Source organism: Eurypyga helias, unplaced genomic scaffold (genome assembly GCF_000690775.1).
Source record: "Eurypyga helias isolate BGI_N326 unplaced genomic scaffold, ASM69077v1 scaffold11018, whole genome shotgun sequence".
Lineage (NCBI taxonomy): Eukaryota > Metazoa > Chordata > Aves > Eurypygiformes > Eurypygidae > Eurypyga > Eurypyga helias.
In genome coordinates this window covers 32,930-53,672 of record NW_010267565.1, presented here as the reverse complement: position 1 = coordinate 53,672, position 20,743 = coordinate 32,930, and the positions used below count along the sequence as shown (strand labels likewise).

The window sequence follows — 20,743 nt, the reverse complement described above, 5'->3', positions numbered from 1 at the left end:
TCCCTGCTTTATAGAGGCAATTCTTCCACCGGTAGTTCGAGTACTGGAAGTCAAACACATTCCACTATCTGTGTGCCAATTACACACTGCATTCAGAGCAGCACGTATTTTACAGCAGGTTAATTAGCACTGGGTCACATTGTTCAAACAAATGAGGAAAGGCCCTGAAAAATGCAGTTCAGGGAACACGAAGCTATTCACAAATTATAGTTGAGTTCAGCAAGTGGTTTCTGTTGAAGCACAGTGACTCCATGCCTGCTGGGTTAAATCAACACTGAAAGATTTCTTCAAATGGCCTGACCTTTTTCAAAACTCCCTGGACGTGAGCGCTCAGGACTTTTATCAGCTGTAACTACAAGCCTACATATTGTCTGGTCCTGGACGCAAACCTATAGCTATCTGCTCGGTGGCAGGGGAGGCTGAAAAACGCTGATGCCATGTAGAGGCTCTTAGGGTACAAGCAGGGTTTGTCTGAGGGCACCTGTTCATTTTGGAAAGCCGGTGGGATCACTTACAGCTTGTTGGCACAGGGAGAAATACTCAGTAAGAACATACTACATTTCTTTACTTTCAAACTTTCCTGGTCCAAACCTGGCACCTCTAGTGTGGCAACCGTTCAGTGACAGGGAGTACAGCCCCGCAGAGCTGTTGGCCCACCTGTCCTGCCCCCAGTCCCATTAATCCTCTCTTCATCCCGTGTAACACTACACCGCGCAGAGTTAGGCCTGAAGATCCAGTTCCATGTGCAAAAGTGTTCCAGTAAGAGGAGAGTTATTGCTTCTATAATTATTGTGGCCGATGAGTCAGATCCCAGATCACAACTTACTGCCCCACCTCTGAAGTCCACAGCGACCTACACACCAGCTTGGGGTTGAGCCATTCAGCCCCGTTAACCTGGCAGACACAAAATGCAGAGAGCACCTAACCCGTAGGGTTTTGATCCCAAAAGGATGAGGCTCAAAAGGTTTCGTAAGAGAAGCAACTGTGGTCATTGGTGCTTACCACACAATAATCCCTCCTCTCTAATCAGCCTGCGAGACATGAGGAATGAGTCTCTGTCGTTGCATTTGTACCACTGATCAACCACCTGGAGAGAGAGCAAGAAGGTTGGTTTCTGGAAGTGTTATTTCACGCTGTCCTGAGCCTGTCAGGCACGCTGGGGTGCTGATGCCTACAACATCTGGCAGCTTTGAGCTGCTTTCCGCACTGATTGAAAACAAACACATTTGTCAGGGAACAGAGGTTGTGTCCTTTTTTCCAGGCACCCGCCCTAGCCCTTCCAGCCAGCACTCATCCTTTGGAGAGTTAGGGATGTCTGGGAATTCCAGAGGCCGGATGTGGTGTTCATGATGTCCCAGGCTAGGCTACCTCAAGGGTCACGATTTTACCAGGCAAAATCAAATCCAACTGCAAACAGAGTTTTGGGTTACTACAGGTCAAAACTCTAAAGCTGCGTGCAGGCAGCAGAGTTGTAATTAACACACCACCTGGAAACAGAAAGAATCTGGGTTTGCAGGCTGTGGGGGACCTTTCTAAGAATGAGGCTGGGGGAGCACAGGCAGCTTGAGTTGGGGCTTTAAAGTTCTATTCCTGTTGGCAAGTGACACACGAAAAGACACCTGACAAGAAGCTGTGTGAGGTTCATGATCTGTTATTTTATATAGCCAGGATCTTGTCTTGCAGCCCATAAATGGTGCAGGGTCTCTGCTGCGTGTGTGCGGTGCCTACGACAGCGAAGGCTCGGGAACACGAGTGTGAAGAAGGGCAGCCTCTGTGCGGCCCTGAACGCTGGCAAGGCTGAGCTGAGGCAGCGGGTACCAGGCATAGTCCTTATTCCCCCTGTATTTGGCTTCTCCTTGTATGTCAGTTACAGTCAGATTTACTCAGAGCTGCTTTAGTGGTGGGGTCTCAATCCCCCCACAACAGGTCGGCTTGCACTGGGAAGGTACACGAGTAGCCTTGGGGCTGGGCCACGGCTGGGTGCCGGGTCTGGCTGCCTCTGAACTTGGGAGCAGGCTGGATGCAAAGCCAAAGTTCAGAGAGAGGCCCCTCCTCACACGGCTACTTACCGATCTGTCAAGGACAGTAGGGATAAAGTCATGCCCAATGCCCTCCACTTCGATGGTGGTGGTGTTCGTCCTGTTCATCTCACTAGGCAGAGCGACGATGGAGCCGTCGGGATCTACGCCGATGATCTTTGAGGGAAGGGAGTTTTGTTAAACCACAAAGGGAATTCGGAAATGGTCAAGCACACAGCTCAAAGGAAAAATTACCCACACCCTTGTCAGCGCAGTTTTCCTTCCCATGATATTCATTAATATTCCTATCCACTGGCAGCACGGAGACCTTCCAGGATAAAAGGGTACTGTTTCCCACTGACTTTTTAAACAGATCCTAGGTAGTGTTCAGCTGCTGCAGAAGTGACCGGTGGCTTAAATGTTACCAGTCTCAAGGTGCTTGTCATCACCCCTCTGGCAGAGCCTGCTGCTTCCAAAACTCAACCCTTTGGATAGTGTGAGCGCTCCTTAATCTTCTCCAGTGCAAAGCCAGCCAGCTAGCTCAAACCTGTGGAAACCCATGGCTACAGACATCCTTTCAGGATCTAGTGGTGCTGGCTGGCAGCGACACCTCCCTGGTTTGTTACAGCTTCACATCTGGGCCGAGGTTGCCTCCCTCAGCGCTCAGCTTAAGGAGGGATGGTGACACCGCTCCACGCGCAGCTTCAAGCCATCAGTGATGTTATCGCCTGCCCAAGTCCCGCTGGCTGGGTCCCCACCATCTCAATTTGGCGGATCAGGGATTGCTCACATGCCGGTTACGGTGGGGAGGCATTAACCCTCAAGCCTCCAGTCTGCCTTGAAGCACAGGCTCTGCAGAATGAGCATCTATGGCTGGTGCCAGCCTTGTGGCACAGAGGCTTTTGCAGCGGCACGTGAGAAGCGCTTGCAGGCTCTGCCCTCACTGCGGAGCTGCCAGAGCAGAAACCTTCATCAGGCAGGTTAGCCAGGAGCAGGAACAGTAATGCTGTGGGCTGGGCTGGCCACTTCTGGGGCGAGGAACAACCAGCAGTGCCCCGCAAAGGGCAGGGCACCGGGCAGCATAGGGCTAGTAATGGGGCTGTGGAGCCTTTGGCTTCTAAGGGTGAATCTAGTCCAAGCTGAGTGGAACACCAAATTTCTTCCAACAAAAGCCAAGCTTGCTGTGAAAAAGCAAATATGTGGAGACAACTGCTAGCTCAGGTGAGCCATTGGGTTTAGGCTTGGTCAAAAGCACCAGCAGGAAAACCCAGGGGGGCTACAGTTCCCAATGGGCAGCCCTGCCTCCCAGCTTACCTTGCACTCTGGGCACTTCTCCTTCAGCTTCCTGGCGACGCCAGTGACGGTGCCCCCTGTGCCAGACCCGATGACCACCATGTGGACCTTGCCTGCAGGTCAGGGAAGAGAGAGGTTTGAAGGGACTCGGCATAGCCTCCAGCACAGTCTCCCCTTTATGCAGGGCCCTGTGCAGCTGCAGAAACCATGTGCCTTGGCCGCAAAACCCCGTGTGTGGAAAGGATAGGCAGATGCCATGCCAAAGCGTGCTCCTGGGGAGGAGCTCAAGTGAGCTTGCAGGGTCTGAGAACGGTTTGTCCTGCCTCAGTGCAGGGGGCTGAGGGTGACCTCCAGATCTCCCACTGGTCTCATGATTCCTGCATCTTTGGCATCTACTGGCTTAAGGGGGAGGGAGCATCTCAGCGCTTCCAGACCTTTCAAACTTCACCGCGTCAAAGCGAAGTGCGCTTGTGAACAGCAGCACGCGTCAACAACAGGCACAACCTTTTGGCTAGTGTTAGCATCTGCAGCGGAGAGATGGCAGAGCTCTGCCCTAGCACCCATGTCGGTCAGATGTACCCCCCCGGATCAGTGAAATGATACTGATTTAGGACAGGTAGGAGCAAAATCAGAGTCAGGCCTTCAGAGTCTTATGCTGCAACTGCACTGGGGAAAGGGGACTTGTAATTCACTTCTGGCAGCCAGAAGGAGCAAATATAAATGTTGCAGGGAGGGAGGGCTGTGACTCTCTTGTTCCTGTTGCTACCCGACTGCTTTACTGTTATGACAACTGCTCTCCGGTTAAAACCCTCGAGTCCCCTTTACATTCTGCAGTGCTCCCAGTACTGGCAATAAATGCCACTTCCATTCACACGGACATGGACTGGGATAGTCCTTTATCCTCCCCAACTGCCATATCAAATGCCATTAGCCTGTGAAGTTTCAGCCTATTCTGATTTGCAAATGAGCATGCTGGATCAATGCAGCCTGCCGTGCCCTGGCGGGCTTAGGTTCCCCAGTGAGGCCTCTCGGGCCATCTTGTGTTCCCTGCCCACGGGTCACAGAGATGCTGTAGCCACCGAGAGATGGGTTCTTCCTCCTTGGGTGCAGCCTGAATTTGTTAAACTTCTGGTCTCCTCCCTCAGGCTTTTGAAAGGGAGGCCATAGCCAGGAAGCCCTGTAGAGTCCCGTGTATCTGAAGTGGGTTGTGAGCAGTTGCGACACTTTGCGTCTCAGGGTGCCTTCACCTGCAGTCTGTTTCAGCCGTTTCTAGACATTCATGTCAATAAAAGATGTAAAATAAGCCTCTCTGAGAGGGCTATAGCCCTCTGCCCACCCTCAGCACATAGAAAAAATAGCACAGACCATACCTTCACACTGCTCCAGGATCTCCTCCGCCGTGGTGTCGTAATGAGCCAGGGGGTTGCTTGGGTTTCGGTACTGTTTATTTCAACAGAGAACACCATGAGTTACCGTGTGAAGCGTAGGTCAAATACCAAACTAGCAATAGCTCCTGATGAGCTTTACCCAAAGCATGCAACTGCCCCCTCCTCTCCCTGGTGAGGGGTGGACTGCAACCCAGCCGGGCCAGGTCACAGGTAATTCCTCTTGGTTGTCACTTTGGGGCAGATTTCCAAGGACACTTGGGATTTGTCCACACTGGAAGATTACATGTGCCCACAAATACTCACTCCCTGGCACTTGGTGCCCATTGGCTGTGGGGATGGTGTGGCTATCCCATAATGCTGCATTGCCAGATCTGTGGGGTCTGGTGGTTTTGCTAAAGCCCTAGCTGCGGGAGGGAAGAGAACTCCTCAGTATTTTAGATATTGCCTAGATAGAAGCATTTTCCTCTTTTCTGTTGCCTTGAAAAAGCCGAAAACAGCTCCACAATATTCCTAAAAAGCTCAGAAAACAAACAAACAAAAATCCCTCCTCAAAAGCCACATTAGAAAACTTTTTTCAAGTATCGTACATTATATATATATATAATTTTGACAGCTGTTTTGTCATTTAGGGGCATTTGTGGTTGGCAGCGCAGTGACTTAGGTGGCTGGGCACTTTGGGCCAGAGTGGTTGTCCTACCTATACAGAGGGTTTTACTACAGGGAGTACGCAGGTACAGCACTGAAACGTGTGCAGCCCGAGGTGGGCTGCTTCCGACAAGCTTATTCAGACACTGATCTCCCTTTTTCTTAAAAGGAAGGAGCTTCCCCAGCTTTTCTGCACTACAGGGGCTCCCTCCTGCTCAGTGTAGGGATGCTTTCCTGCAGTGGGGTCAGACCTGGGGGAGAAGTGCCCTCCTGTAGAAGACCCGGTGCTGCAGGAACTGCCGGCATGAATCATCAGCGTTGGCCCTTTACAGCACGAGGCTTGTTTCTGAGGCAGAACAGAGGCTGCTAGACAGGCATAAAAAGTGGTGGGTTTTTTTTTTTTCAGGTCAAAGTTAAATCTGAAGCAATTTGAGGAGTCTTTGAAGTGTGCAAGAAAACCCAGCCTCACCCACATCCCGGATTTGGAAGAAGTATTACAGGTTGGGAAGTGTCCCTTGTTTTGTTTCTGCCACTCCGTGCTTTACAGAGCAATTAAGTTTCAACGTCATAAAACTGACAAAATCCACCTCCTTGCCAGCTTGAATGAAGCCCCCAGACACCAGCACACTGGGAGCACACACTGTAAACCGTGCTTGGAAAGAGTCAGTGGAGGAACAGTGTTTACCTGGTCCAGGATGTGAGAGTTTGGGATTTCACTTTTCAGCTTCCAGGCAACACGAATGTTAGACTCCGGAGCATCAAAGCGGGTGCACGGGGTCCTCACAATTTCGACACCCAGCGCCTTCAGAATATCGACCTTTGAGAGGGAAGAGAGTAGATGTAACACAACTGATCCCACGTAGAAATGGTAATCTGAACCTGCGGGCTCACGGCTGCGTCAGATGCCAGAGGGATTTCGCAGGCGGGACACACTTAGCCTTTGGAGATACAATGTCCGATTCTTGGTTATACTATCTCTGACATCCTCCTGGCACCCAAGGCCTCCTGCCTGGAGCTGGCATGCAGATTCAAGCCTGGCCTATCCTACTCGGAGGGCAGGCTGGGGACACAGCAGAGGTGGGTAACACTGTGCTGCTCCTTGGTGCCTGGGGGAAGGGGCAGAGGGAACTGAGGCAGGGAGCAACATGCCCTGTGTGCTGTGGTCTGAGGCCCTGTATGCAAGGAGGAGGTCTTAAAGCTGTCTCGTCCCCAAGTCCCCTCCCTCCCCTCACCAAGCACGGGGAAGGAGCAACTACCAATGAGCCCTAGGGTAATAATCCGCTGGGAATGCGTCTGTCAGGTGAAGAGGGAGTCAAAAGAGAGGGGTGGGTGACTGTCAGGGTGCCTGGAGATGAAGCCCATGTCAGCTGGAGGTGGCACCTGATCCACACAGCGTAAGCGAGATTGAAATGAGGATGGCGCTTTGGAGAAGGGCTCGGTTTTGAGCCAAGTCAGGGTGCAGGTCTGGCTTCTCTGCCATGAGTTCAGCTGAACAGTTTGTGAGACTTTGGCCCCCTCAAGGCAGAGATTTCTGCCATCTCCAGGACAGCAGTTTCACCTGATCATCAGCTCTCGTGCAAGTGACCTGACTTCCGCCATCTCAAGAAAGCAGCTCAGACAACCATAAGTGTCTCCAGGTTAAAGAAAACCGTAGAGACACGGGGAGACCAAGTGACACATCAGGTGTCAGAGGGGAAGTTAGGAGGAGCAGCAGCTGAGCCTTGGCCCTTTGCCTGCCTCTCCTCTCCTCCACTCAGCCCTTGCCCTTGCAGACAGCAGATGTTGCTCCACTTCTCTGCAGCCACGCACCATGTTGGGTGAATACATGACCCCAGCGGCACCTCTGATGCTAGATCATCAGCCAGGCCATCACAGCATGCTCTTTTTTCATCAAAAGGAAATATTCTGAATAACTACAAAGCTATGTCAGTGTGTGATGTGTGTGGGGCGGCTCCTTGGCCTTTAAAGGAGAGGACGCTCATCTCTAGAAAGGGAGGGGCAGAGAGAGGGAAGGAGATGTTCCCCGACGGTGGGGTAATACGGTACAGAGGGCTGACCTTTTCCATGCTCATTTTCTCCGGCAGGACAATGATACAGCGGTATCCTTTCACTGCAGCTACCAGTGCCAGCCCGATTCCTGGGTGGAGGGGAGGAAAGGGAATTGGCTGACAACAGCATTTGGCAAGGCTGACCGACGTGCGTGGCATCCTACGCTCCTCTCTCCCACCAGTGAACATCACCAAGAAATGTTCACTGAGGCGGGCATCCTCCAGGATGTGCTGCAAGCGTCGGGTAGTCTGGGAAGGCTCAGGCCTCTTCCTTTGTTTCCCAAAACACAGAAGAGCTGATTTTGCTCCAGGAGTGCCTTCCCCCCCACCAAACTCTCTCAGCTGTGGGGCATGAACACAGAGTGCTGCACATGTCACCCCATGGCGAGCAGGCAAAGGGGACCTCCGCTCCAATTTCACTAGGGGTGATGGATAGAGCCAGCTGCTCCCTCGCTAGAGGGGGAAGGTGAGGTCGGAGCAGCACATCCCTATGGAAAGTTGTAGGGAACATGGTGCTGCCCCGACTGCCCCGGGTGGGCAGGGAGCGCACTGGGGAACAGTGCGAGGGGATGTGGGATGTGTCTGGAGAAAGGGGAGACTGGCTCTGGGGAACCTGCAGCAAATGGGGTGTTAAGGAGTAAAATTCCTAGAGACAGCCCTGTTCCGCGTGGCTAGTGATGGGAGGCGGCAGCAGGGCAGCAGCGGAGGGGAGTAGAGTAAGGGACATGGCCTCAGCTCTGCCCAGAGCACCTGGAGAGCCTCGCTGTGCCTTGTTGCAGGAAAGCACACTGTGCACACATGCATCCCTGACGTGGTGGGGACACTGCTGCAGGAGGCAGCAAAGGAACATGAGAACTTGTACCGATGGTCCTGTGCAGGCTGCAAAATAGGGGGGAAGCTGTTGTCTCCTGCATCTCATACTCCACCATAACCTAGTGCCTCAGCAGCATCACAGTGACAGGGGAAAAAAAACCCCAATTTATCTTCCAAGCCATCAGGAAAACCCTCTCTGGGCATCTTGGAATATTCAAGAGCTTCCCAGCCTGAAAACACCCAGGGTTGCCCTGGCTCCCCCAGCTCCGGAGGCTGTTTCTTTGCCATGAGGTCACCTGCCAGGCACAGGCCTGGGACCCTCACAGGCTCTTGGGAATTTCAGCAACAAGGCACCTCAGCATTCTGGGCCGCCTGTGGAGGGGAGGACAGAGCCGGAGCCACGGGCCCCCAGGTTGACCTTGTAACAAGAGTTCCTCAAATCTCTGCCTCTCCGGCAGCCCCTCAGAGATGCCACCCTGGTTGATACCCCAGTGGAGGGAGCATCCCTTCCCTTCCCACCTGTGTTTCCTGAAGTGGGTTCGATCAGCGTGTCTCCTGGTTTTATAATCCCAGCTCTCTCTGCATCTTCCACCATCCTCAGGCTGATGCGGTCCTTCACGCTGCCTCCCGCGTTGAAGTACTCACATTTTGCCACTGGAAACAAAAGGGGAGGCTCTGTCAGGGACAAGCTGCAGCCTGGAGCACCAGCTCCTTGCTCCCCCAGTCCTCACTGCAGTTATTTGAGGACACCCATTCCCTCCCTGCGGGATGGTCCTTTGCTCGGGAGAGTGCCTCCACTATCTCCTTACAGGGTGCCACAGGATTCCCATCAGCATACCTGCCCATAGTCCATATTTCTTCCAAGTTTTGTCTACCTGCAGCAGCCTGAAGGCAGCCTGGTAAGTCCAGGATGGGTTTAAAATCAGCTGGACATACGGTGATTGCTAGGTGGAAGGTCCCGGAGTGGTATAATATACCTTCCTGCCCTGCCTTGAGGGCTCTTCTCCGAGCAAGGCCCTGTGTCAAGGTTAACAGCAAGGTCTCACGGTCTGCCCTGGGGCACGACAATTATTAATAGGTATCTACAAAGGTGCCTTTCTGCAGGGATGACACTTTCAGGTGTCAGCCAAAATTATGCTTTCTTTGCTCAACTACCAAAAAACCCAAATAACAGAGACTGTCCAAGGTGTGCTGAAACTGCAAGGCACACCCCTGTTCCTAATCAGGCCCTCCACACCGCTAACACTCTGGGCAGGGCTCTTCCCACCAAGGTTTTGACGAGCATCTACAACTGAACTGGTGGTACTGAGCTCTGTTTTACAGACAACAGCACAAAATGAGTACTTTCAGGGTGTCATCCTAGCAGAGACAGTTACTTCAAGCTGACAAATCAAACAGATTTGTGCAGCCAAAGCAACAGGGGAAAAAATCGTGTGCTCATCGTTACGTTTTATAATGCAAAGTGCCAACACTTCAGCTGGAGGCACAGATTACAAGGCAATCCTGTCCAACCGTAACTGCTCCCTCAACACAGCAGTGCTGCGGGGTTTCGTGTATTTGCTTGGCAAGAAGCTCTGTGCTGACCTGCACAGAGAGGACCATGCAGCTGCTCTGCCTGTCCTTGCTCTCCTTCCCCTTCTGCTCCAGGGGAGGGAGACACCATCCCAGCAAACAGGGTCTCCCCAGCTTCCCCACTGCAGTTTGCCCCAAATCCTCCTGCTCCCATAAACCGCTGGCCCCAGCAAGACATCCTCCAAGGGACAGACTGCTTCAGGGGGACCAGGCATTGCAGACCTGTCCTCCTGCCTCTGCCACCTCTGCTCCACGGTCCTCCCACCGTCCCCTGAGGTCTCATTCCGGGAAGCGAGAGGTGGTGCAACGTGGAGTTTGCAGGGACAGGGGCCTGAGGATCCCTGATCCTGAGGAGGGATCTGGTTGAGGAGCACGGTGTGCTCCATATGGCTGTGTGGCCGGTGAAGGCTGACTACTGGGTGGATTCCTGGCTGCCACGTAGGACTGCAAGGTCTTGCTGTGCCCTTTTGTTGTGTGCGAGCACTCATCAAATCTCTCCTTCCTACCCAGCTACGTGACACTCATGAATCTTACTGTCCTCCTGCCCAATTTGGCTGGAATCAATTAATTAGAGTTAAAAGTTACAGAAAAGGAGACTGAAAAGTCCATATACACAGGGACAGCCTAACCATATCATCCTTATTTCTACAGGGGACGAGGTTAAAAACAGCCTTTACATGAGATACCACCAGTGCTATGCTAACATCCCCGCAGGGAGAAGACTTGGGTCCTGCTGGAAAACCTGGCCCCACAGCCAGCTCTCTTTGGCCTGGCTTTTAGCATCAGGGCCTGGCATGTGTGTCGCTGATAAACCCAGCTGCCTGCTGCCCCCGCTGCCATGCCGGGGGCTGCATTTTGGAAAGGTCCCCAAGGGAAGCAGTTGCTGCCCCCAGAACAGTGGTGCAGCAGATGGCAGCGCCTGGTCTGGCTCCAGATGATGCAGCAGAGGGGATGCCATGGCAGAGTAGAGTCCCTTTGTGCAAGAGCTCTGCCTGGCAGCCAGGGACCATGCTGGCATCTGTTCCTGCAGCCTGAGCTGCTCCCTCTGCCTGGGCAGGCTGCAGAAGAGCCCCGCCATCCCTTTTGTCCCATCCCAGCCACCGCATTTTGGGAAGGCTTGGCCAGTCCCTCCAACGCACACTGCATGCTATCCCAGCTGCTGCAGCATCCCTGCTTGTTGATGTGACGTGGTCATTCCCAAATTCAGCCCAGCTCTGCTCTGAGCTTATGCTGCACATGTCTGGGAGGAGAGGTGCCACCACTACCATTAGCCTCCTGTCCATTGCAGCCTGAAACCATCCTGTTTGGTCTGACAAACGACTGTAGTGTAACCTAATAAGCGGCAATACCCAACACGTGCTGCATCTGGCCCTTCCCGTCTGTCCTTGCTCTCCACAGAGCCTCTGCTGAAGCCCCGCTCTAACACCGCCCCTCACCTTCACCTCGTGGCATGGAAAAACCTGGTGGAAAGGGGACACTCACAGAGCTCACACTTGAGCCCATAGGACTTCCCAATCTTGTTGACTCGGACCATCGGGGTGCAGCCGATTTTCTTCAGGATGTTGGGCAAGATCTTTGTTTCTTCTGGCCTGAAATAATGCGGGGGGGGGGGGGGGTGGAATGGAATATGTCAAATCAAAGCAACCGTTATGCAACGTGAAACAAGGTAAAATCTGTGTGAGGGTTCAGCAACTTTAGCAAGACCACTGAGAGACATCCCATTTCCAAGAGAGAAGGTCCCCATCGACAATAAATGGCAACAGGAGCTAGTTATGGTTTTCCATCATTCTTACTGCGAGTTATTAATTGTTTTGTGTAAAATAGAAGGTAATTAATTTTCAGACCTGTTCTGAAACGTCTTGTCCTGGAAGGCCCTAGGCCAGACCTATACCTATACCTAAGTGAAGGGAGAAGAGCTGACAAGCCTTGGGATTTCACACAGTGGGTGACAAAGACAGAAGGTCGTGCATACTACCAGGCTCCTCTTCTTTCCTCCATCCTACCCAGCACCACCTCTGCTTTTCACATTTTCAGCTATCTCTTGGCCACTGTTGCTCAGCTGGCCAGGACTCCCAGCCTCGCAAGGTTGGCTCCAAGCCGTCAGAGAGGCCTAAGCCACAGGGACTCTGGAGGGTTGTTGAGTTTTTTTTGCAAATAATTAAACTGAGCTCTTGGGTCAATGCAAACCAGCCTCCCAGTTTTGCTAGTCTCTGCCAGACTCTGGCAGAAGCCAAGAACCACATCACAGCAATTACAACCAGAATGAAAAAAGACTTGTTTGCCCAACACACAACCCAACGCATCTTGCCACGCAGCCAGGGAACTCTCATCCTTGAACTTTTTAAAAGACAGAGGGAAAGATTGACGAGGTCTGTGTTTACTGGGTCCACAAATGCATTGCCCCTGGTTGATAGCCAGCGCATGCCTCTGAGTGGGGTGACAAAGCCCCACTCCCTCGCTGTTCAGCTCTCCTTTGCACAGCCCTCGCCCGCTATCATCCTTTGAACCTTGAACCCGGGTTATCCTCATCTGCTATCGCAGCCAGGCAGATGGTTGTCTGCTGACAGAAAGTCCATATGGTGCAGGGATGACATGCTGATTTACTTAAAGACACACACCTCCCTCCATGTTTTGCAAGCGTAATAGGAACAATTCTGGCTTTTCAAGAGTACCAGGGTTTAGTGCAGGTCTTTACTACCAAAAGCAGCCAGACCTTTACATCTCAAGCCCAGAGACGATCAAGTATTCATATGTGCTGTTACCTCTCCCTCTGTGGAAAGTGTTACCATGCACATTACAACCTCTGTTTTGTGCTGGTGAACATCAGGCCATGACTCCATAAATGAGCTTCCCTCCTGGCTGCAGCCATTTTCCACCTGCTCTAAAAGCCATCAAAATGCCCAAGGATTTCAGTGGTGCTGAGCCATGGCACACGGAGACTCCATCTCCTTCAGTTGGTGTTTAACTAAAGCCTGGCTTTCCAGAGAGGGACCTGCATGTTATACTGCACACCTAGATGGCAGAAAGTCAGCTCGAGAGAAGAAAGCAAGGCCATTCTTTTACCTTCAGCCAGTAATTGTGGTAAACAAGATGCTACCGTTCCCTTTGAACCCCAGAAAGGCGCGATGTGGCACGGCAAGGTGCTGTGTGGCTCCGAGGTCGGCTGTGGTGGGGTCTGGCGAGGGGACCCCCAGGGAGCGGGAAGGCAACCCCTGCTGCCTTGCATGCAGGGGCAAGTCTTGCTACGGGGGGTGAAGGTGGGAACCAGAAACTGGCCTGCTCTTTTGCATTGCCACCAGCTACCATCCACTAAAAAGAATAACCTTTCTCTCACTCTGGGGCAAATTTTCCACAGTTCCCATCAAATTCCTTTCCTAATCGCTACCGTATTTTACTACAGAAAATAATAGGAGCGCGGTCAGCTTCCTTCCCCAGCTGCATGAACTCTGTGCATGGGCCTGAGGGCAGCAGGTCTATGGTTACCAGCATCTGTGGCAAATGCCTTTGGTGCTCCTGGAGGGTGTCATGGGGACACGCTGGTCCTGCAGCTGCTGGTACCAGCTCAGGATTGCAGTGGACAAGGAGGGTTTCCCTCCAAGATTTCTTCTTTTGCTCATAACACATTATTCCGTAAGGTGTCCAGGGAAAAAGACAGTCCTGGAAAACCAAGTGATTCTTGCTGAGGTTATAGAAGGTCAGAATTGGCCCAGAACTAGCCTACCTCTTGGAAAAATGTGTATAATGAACATTCTTAATTAAAATAACATCTCGTCTTCTCCCTCGCTCTCCCATCCTCTGCTTCTACCCCCAACACTCAGTGAGGTTTCACATGGGAATCTCAGAAAGTGGTAAGATTTTGGCTACGTCAGCTGCCATCTGTGGTTTACCCAGAATAGAGAAAACACATCTCACCCCTGCCCCCCCTCCCAAGCCCCCATGCACTTCTACAAAGTAAAAGAAATGGTGTGATGTGTCCCAGTGTATTTTCTCCACTGCTATACAGTGGGTTATGTTTCAGTCCTTGCCTCAGCAACGCTGCATGGGCCCCCTCAGCACTCTCAGATGGGCCCTGGCACCCACCCTTCCTTGCTGCCCCATAGCATCCTGATGCTACTTTGCTAAAAACCAAGAATGTTTTCCTGCTCAGCATGATAACTGGGGAAAAAAACCTACCTTTTTGACTGAAAAGAGCTGATCCTGCCCTAGGGGCTAGCTGCAGGGATGGCACTGGGTGAGTGCCTGCATGTACGTTTGCTGGATCAGCTTTGAGACTGTGGAGCCCACTCCTCGCTCACCGACCAGACACGGAGGCTGGTTTGGGCTTCACACACACTGGTGGCCGTGCCCTGCCTGGCATGCCGTACGAAGCTCCCCCAGCCAGCTCCCGGCTGGCAGGCATCCATACAGAGCCGTGCCGCACCCCCCACAGGCTCCAGTTCCTCACACGCTGGAGCTGAATTCATGTTTTACATCTTTGGCACAGCAGGGACGTGTCCGCAGTTCCCCTGACATTTATAGGACAGCCTTATCTTTAGTAGCTTGTCTGGGTCTCGTTTGCCGGGCCATTAAAACACCTCTTGTCTAGGCTAGTCTGGGCACTTTGGCAGGCTTACCTCACCCTGGGAGGAAACCGGCTGCTGGGAGGACAAGAGCCGCTCACAGCAAACACTCCGCCTCGCGCTGCGCTCTCAGGTCACTTAGGCAGAGTGGGCAACCCCTGTGTGGGTTGTTTTCCACAAGCCCAGGCCCCAGTTGTCTGTGTTTGTGGAGGTCTCTTAGCCCGGGGTGAAGACGCTGCTAGCACTTCAAAATCTGACACACAGCCGCGGACTGTCGGAATGAACGAGGGCGGCCAGACTGCAGCCCTTGGACTGACGACTGCACGGCGGTACAACGGGATGGGCGTGACAGCGCTGAGGCGTACGGGTGCATCACACCACAGCCAGGAGAGCCAGCCTGGCATCTCCCCGAGCGCCTTCGCCACTGCTGTGCCACACCAGACCTCGGGGAGCCCACCCTGCAGAAGGGTGCAAGTCCCTGGTGGAAATCTTCCTCTGGAATCTCTTAATTCTTCCAAAATGAGATGCCCCACACTAGCAGACGCTTTGAAATGTGTGCAGGAAAACACAGAGCTGAGTCTCGAGTCAGCCACGTCTTTCTGCAGTATTAAAGGGAATGAGAAAGTTGTTCCTGGGGAGGACATACTAGATGGGGTTTACCTCTCAGAAGATAAACTGACATTAACATATTGTCAAACTACTGATTCTGGTCATGACCATCCTGGTATAACGACAGTACTTCAGAAAAAGGTGCTGAGCTGCCTGCGCGGTGAATTAACCAGTGTGAAAGAATTACTTACAAGGCCGCGCAGGAGTGTGGAGACTTGGTGGCAGGCGTTGCAGCTGTCCACATGCACTTACTGGGCAAGTTGGGAAGAATCCACGTGCTGTCGGCTTTGCTTTCCTGAGCTCCCACGCAACTGCCGTTCACGAGCAGGCACGCCTTGGTCAGCTCCTGTGGTGTGGAAACAGAGACCCACAGTCACCTGGGAGGGGGACTACAAGGAAGCTGGGGGGACTTTTTACAAGGGCCTGTAGTGACAGGACAAGGGGTAACGAGATTAAACTGAAAATGAGGAGGTTTAAATTGGATATCAGGAAGAAATTCTTCACGGAGAGGGTGGTGAGGCACTGGAACAGGTTGCCCAGAGAAGCTGTGGATGCCCCATCCCTGGAAGTGTTCAAGGCCAGGCTGGATGAGGCTTTGAGCAACCTGGTCTAGTGGAAGGTGTCTGTGCCCATGGCAGGGGGGTTGGAACTGGATGGTCTTTAAGGTCCCTTCCAACCCAAACCAGTCTGTGATTCTGTGATTCTATGAAAAGCGGGCAGGCAGGTGCCTGGGTAATCATTGTTGAAGGCAAGAAATGACATTTGGGTGTGAAGGCAGGCTGACCAGCCTGCACGGGGGAGTCCTACTGGCATTTCAAAAACCTGCTTCTACAGATGCATAACAGTCTTTCGGAATGGTATACTAGCCCACATACACGGTAACCTGTCACCTAGCCACCATCTCCAGTAAACCTTCCCCTGTTCTAATGTACATTGAAGCATCCCTTCCACTAGAAAATTTGGTGCTCTGTATTTAATTATTTGGTCAAGAGCAGTATTTTTCACCCTAGCACTGAAGAAACTGCAGGTAAGTCTACGCAGTGATAATTTGAGAACACTTGTAAGGTGGTAGCGGTCCTTAAAGGGCCAGAGGACACCTCTACTCTGGCATCCCAGTGCATGGAAAGTGGAAGAAGAGAATCGGTAGACACAAAATGTCAGGGAAAGGCAGCAAAGGTGCTCAGCGGTGCAGGGCAACTTCCACAGTAAACCAGCTTAAACACAGAAGGATTCATCAAACTGGAAACGAGACAGGTGGCTGGTAAATCCTGGGGGATCTGGAGAAGGTGGCTGTCACTTTTTTTTTTCCTCAGCACCAAATAATAAGGCAAAATGAAATTATCAGGAACAGCTATAGGAGCAGAGGAGGTAAAAGTAGAACCAGCAAAAGGTTAAACAAGTTCACAAAGGTCGAGTTCATTAGTGGCTCTTAAGCACACTGGCCCTAAATGGTACCCGCCTCTGTGAACATGGTAATCTGCTGTGCTGGTTTCTCTGCATTGCCGGTGCATAGACAGGGAAAAGGAGGAGTCTGGTTTTATAGCTTATTCTCAGCATCTGCTACTGAGCAATAGCAGAACCAAGGGTTACGTGGAGCTTTGGTGTGACCCCTCTGGCGTGGCCCTCTGCAACTCACCAGCCACCCTCCTGTGCTGAGGAAACCAGCCACGTGGAGAAAAGACACATGGGTTTGGTAGCTGGAAGTTTCTTTTCTGTTCACAGAACGAATTTGCCCTGGATCAGCCTTCGCTGAATAAAGGGACCTTTGCAGCTCAGCAGGGTCATGGCTGGAGACTTGTGTCTCACTGGTGATGAAAGCTGGCGTTAACCTGTCTGCTGTACCATAGCCTGCCCTGTCTTCCGCACTACTGGTGGTGCATTTTGCAATTACAGCAAGTGTCATGCTCTCGTTAGCTTTAGCGCAGTAGTAATTCTCAAGGGCATGGTGTTGGACCTCCCGTTTCACTTCAGATCGAGAACAAAGATGTGATTTTGAAATCTGATAGAATCAATCCATTGACACAAAGAAGAAATACCTAATTCCTAAATGCAGAGGACTGCCTGCAGAAGGACCAGGCCTGATGCCACGGGGAGGGGATGTGTAGCTACTGTCCCAGGGAAGGAGCTCAGGCAGCAGACAGGAAGACGCTGGAGCCAACATACACAGCACAGGTAGCGAAAGCCAACAGGTCTGCAGAGCATCGTCTTTCTCCCAGGCCATAAAGCCACCGCTTGCCCGGGCTTCCTGCAGTGCCTGGAAGCCCGGCTGACTCACGACAGCCAGGCAAGCCGCCAGCACGCTGTTATGGCTGGGCCCTGATGATCTAATTCATGTGCGGCTCCACATGTGAGCCCAAGGGCAGCCTTAATTACCATTTCTGCCATCCTCCTCCTGCTCACTTCACCCACGTGGCGGGAGCTTCTTTGAAGCGGCGTGGCGGGACGAGCTGAGGTCGGTGCCGTGCGTTCCCGGTGGCTTCCCTGCCGGCCGGGAGGATGGGGCTGCACTTCGCTGACTGTGTGGTGGGCTGTCCCTGAAATACAGAAACAGCACCGTTACTCTAGCCATAGCAGAGAGATGAAAAGGCCCACGGGGTGCGGCCGAGCCGTCTACGCAGGCAGAGGCACTGGGGCATCTTGAAGGCGGAGGTCAACCACTTCATGTCCGTGCCTGGCCCTGAGATCGAACTCGAAGCAGGACAGCAGGCAGGGGACTCCAGGTCACCGCCATGTCAGGTGCCGAGCTGCTGTTTGTCCTTTGGGGACACAGACCCCAGCCCCACAAAGCAGAGAGAGACCATGAAGGTGCAGGGCGGTCACGTCAAAATGGCTTGGACCCGACAAAAACTCTCCCGGCAAACTTTGCCTCCCGGCACTCTTCCCCACCACTGCCAAACCTGTTGCTCCTTGAGAGGGATTACATTTAAAAAAAAAAAAAAAAGGGTTCATTTCCTTGCAAGCCAGGATTTGTGTTGGCCTTGAGTGTATCTCCCCAAGCAAACCCTTGTTGACTGAATGAATTAACTGGGAAGGAGCAAAAGTCACTTGTGGGTAAAGGAGAGATAAGCCACAGTGTTTGAGAGGTAGTTATCACGCTTTCACAACTGAGGTCACCAGTTACCAACCAAAATGTTGACAAACTAGATTTTACAAGTATTTTTTCTGTCTTTTTTTTTTTTTTTTTTTTGGTTTGTTTGTTGATGCCCTCTGTGGTGGGGTGGAAAGAGAGAAGAAGCAAGGGGCTAAAATTATCAGGGCTGCTTTTGCCTGTCTTTTTTCCTCTTTGCCGGTGCATGGCTTCCTGCACCGGTGGGTGCTGACCTCAAAGGAGGCCAGCATTGGCTGCAGGGCCTCCCACACAAGCCCCCTCTCCCCTCCAGCTTCATGGGGTGCTGGCCGAGCCCCATCTTTCCCCATAGGGCAGTTGCAGGAGTGACACCAAGCTGTGGGGATTGCCGTAGAGGGCCCGGTGCCAATGGCCCCCCTCCATGCTGAGATTTGCACTCCCACTCTTCAGGGTGGCGTCCCCAGAGCCACTTCACATTTCAGCTGAGCCAACACCACATGTCCAGCCCCCACCCCCCAGGGGCTCAGGAGCACCCCAATGCCCCTTGGGCACCAGCCGGTGAACAGCAACATCCCAGCACCTCCCTCACCACCTCCAAGAAGTGCCACAGGCCCCAGCATTGCCCCTGACAGGAGCAGCCAACCCAGCCCCAAAGCTAAGTGTTGGAGGCATCATTCCGTGAGGAGCTGGCTGGTGCACGGAGGGAAGGGCACTCATTACTGGCTTTCCACCTCCTGAAAAATGAGGTTGCGCCCTGCTCATTGTGTTCAGTTCTCTTAAGATCTGATATTAAAAAAATTACAAGAACGGGGTTTTCATTTGTTCGCTCCAAAGTGGAGCGAAGTGGATACAGCCGTATTTTCTAGATGCCCAGAGAACAAAGAAAGAAGACCCAGCCCTTGACTGTGTCAACATCTACATTCCCCTCTGCTGGAGGATCGCTCACGTATCTCATCAAGGGTCGGCTAATTCCTGGAGTGGTGCTGCAGGCTTGTACAGATGTCCTTCCAGTTATGGACCACTAAAATCTCTGAGTCGCTATGCCCAGGGTCTGGATTCATATTTAAATTGAGATACATCAAAAACCACTGGGGTTCTGAAGGGAACCTTAAAAATTGCCTGAAGTGTGGGAACCCCAATACTGTCCATGTGAGACAGAAAATGGTACCAAAGGATGGGAAAAAACTGACCTTCCTGTATCTTTTAGAGGCTTTGACACAACACCAGCGAGCTGCTGACGGTCTCAGCGGTGACATCCCACGAAGACGCAGGCTTGGTGGGAAGCGTGGGCAGAAAGAGGCATGGGGTCACTATGGACAGTCTGACTGCCGCCAAGGATGGCCGAGAGGAGCAATGTCCAGTGCAAACATCTCCCCACACTGCCTCCAGTGCAGTTATAAGTCACCTTATATCACAACGCAAAGATATGTCCTCTCCTGATTACCAAAACTCTTACCTGTGTCCCAGTAGTCCTTCTAACCCCTGCCTGAAGCTTCAACTACCATCTGCACAAACACATCTACACCAATTGTAAGTGTCCTGCAGCAGCCCTGTTACCCTCTTCTAAATAGAGAAGCTTGAGAGGACACAGACTGGACAAAGGATAAATGGAAATATCCACTGGAGCTGGGAAGCAAGCCAAGCGACCGGGCACGTTAACATGCAATCCTGCAGCTGCTGTCACTTACTGAAAATATATGACAAAGAGCATAGGCTGATGTTTATAGAGTACTTAGCAGATAGGAGATTGCAATTATTAGGTTATCAGATTGCACTGATAACTTCAAAAGGAAAAAAAATCAAGACACTCATTAAGTAAACTGAGGGAATAAAGGGGCAGGGCAGAGAGAGTTACGTGCAACCTTGCCCCATTCAAAGCAAAATGCCAATTTTTTGCTTTATTTTAAAGAAATGGTATTGCTGTCACTGAGCAAGACACATGCAGCATCAGTTTAACAGAATCACGGAGTGAGTGACCCAGGCTGAAGGGGACCTTGTGGGGGTCCCCTGTCCGGCCTCCTGCTCAAAGCTGGGTCAGCACTAAGCTCAGACCAGGCTTCTCAGGGCTTTGTCCTCTTAGGTCTTGAAAACCTCCAAGGATGGAGCCTGCACAAGCTCTCCAGGCAACCTGCTCCACCGCCTGACTGACCTCACAGCGTAAAGCCAGAACCTCCCCGGCTTTCAGATTTATTTGAATCCTTGCTGAAAGCGCAGATGCTGCCCGTATCAGAGTCAACCTTTGACCAGGCTGAGAAGCAGGGGCTACCAGATTCCTCCTCAAGCCTCTCCACGACAACCAAGTTACCTGGTTAGCCAGCACGGCCCCCGTGCAGCCTGCCAGGAGAAAAGCAGCGTGCTGGGTAGCAGATAAGCCATAACTTACCGCCTTCAGCGTATCAGCCGAGTGCCTTCGCTGGGCTCCGGTGCTGGGCTTATATATGCCCGGTGGCAGGGGACACCAATGAGCACCGGTGAGCGCCCCGCGGAGGGACGCTGATTGGGTCCAGCCCCACACCTAGCCATGCCCAGCACCTGATTGCTCTCCTAGCATAAAGGACGGGGGTATAAAAAAAGATAAGCGATTTATTGTTCATTTTAATTCACACTTATCTTCAGAAGTGCTCTCAGCCCATCCCCCAGCAATTTTGTGGTGGTTTTAGAATTTCATTTCTGATCTGATTTCGTGTCTCTGACTTAACCTGCTGCTTCAACCCCACTCGTCTGTGTCAGC

At 52.2% G+C, this 20,743-nt stretch overlaps 1 protein-coding gene across 1 annotated transcript in view; it reads right to left on the bottom strand.

The window, feature by feature from the left end:
• LOC104513959 (cystathionine beta-synthase-like) overlaps positions 1 to 17,676 on the bottom strand; it is a 24,589-nt gene extending 6,913 nt beyond the window's left edge. Inside the window, exons 1-11 of the mRNA XM_010157469.1 lie at positions 17,671 to 17,676; positions 17,351 to 17,479; positions 15,137 to 15,291; positions 11,260 to 11,366; positions 8,725 to 8,859; positions 7,402 to 7,481; positions 6,030 to 6,161; positions 4,682 to 4,751; positions 3,333 to 3,424; positions 2,070 to 2,195; positions 1,003 to 1,087 (exon numbers count right to left, since the gene is read on the bottom strand). Of these exons, the coding sequence (XP_010155771.1) occupies positions 1,003 to 1,087; positions 2,070 to 2,195; positions 3,333 to 3,424; positions 4,682 to 4,751; positions 6,030 to 6,161; positions 7,402 to 7,481; positions 8,725 to 8,859; positions 11,260 to 11,366; positions 15,137 to 15,291; positions 17,351 to 17,479; positions 17,671 to 17,676 (1,117 nt within the window). The remainder of the gene's footprint in view (positions 1 to 1,002; positions 1,088 to 2,069; positions 2,196 to 3,332; positions 3,425 to 4,681; positions 4,752 to 6,029; positions 6,162 to 7,401; positions 7,482 to 8,724; positions 8,860 to 11,259; positions 11,367 to 15,136; positions 15,292 to 17,350; positions 17,480 to 17,670) is intronic.
• Between the last annotated feature and the right edge of the window lie 3,067 nt (positions 17,677 to 20,743).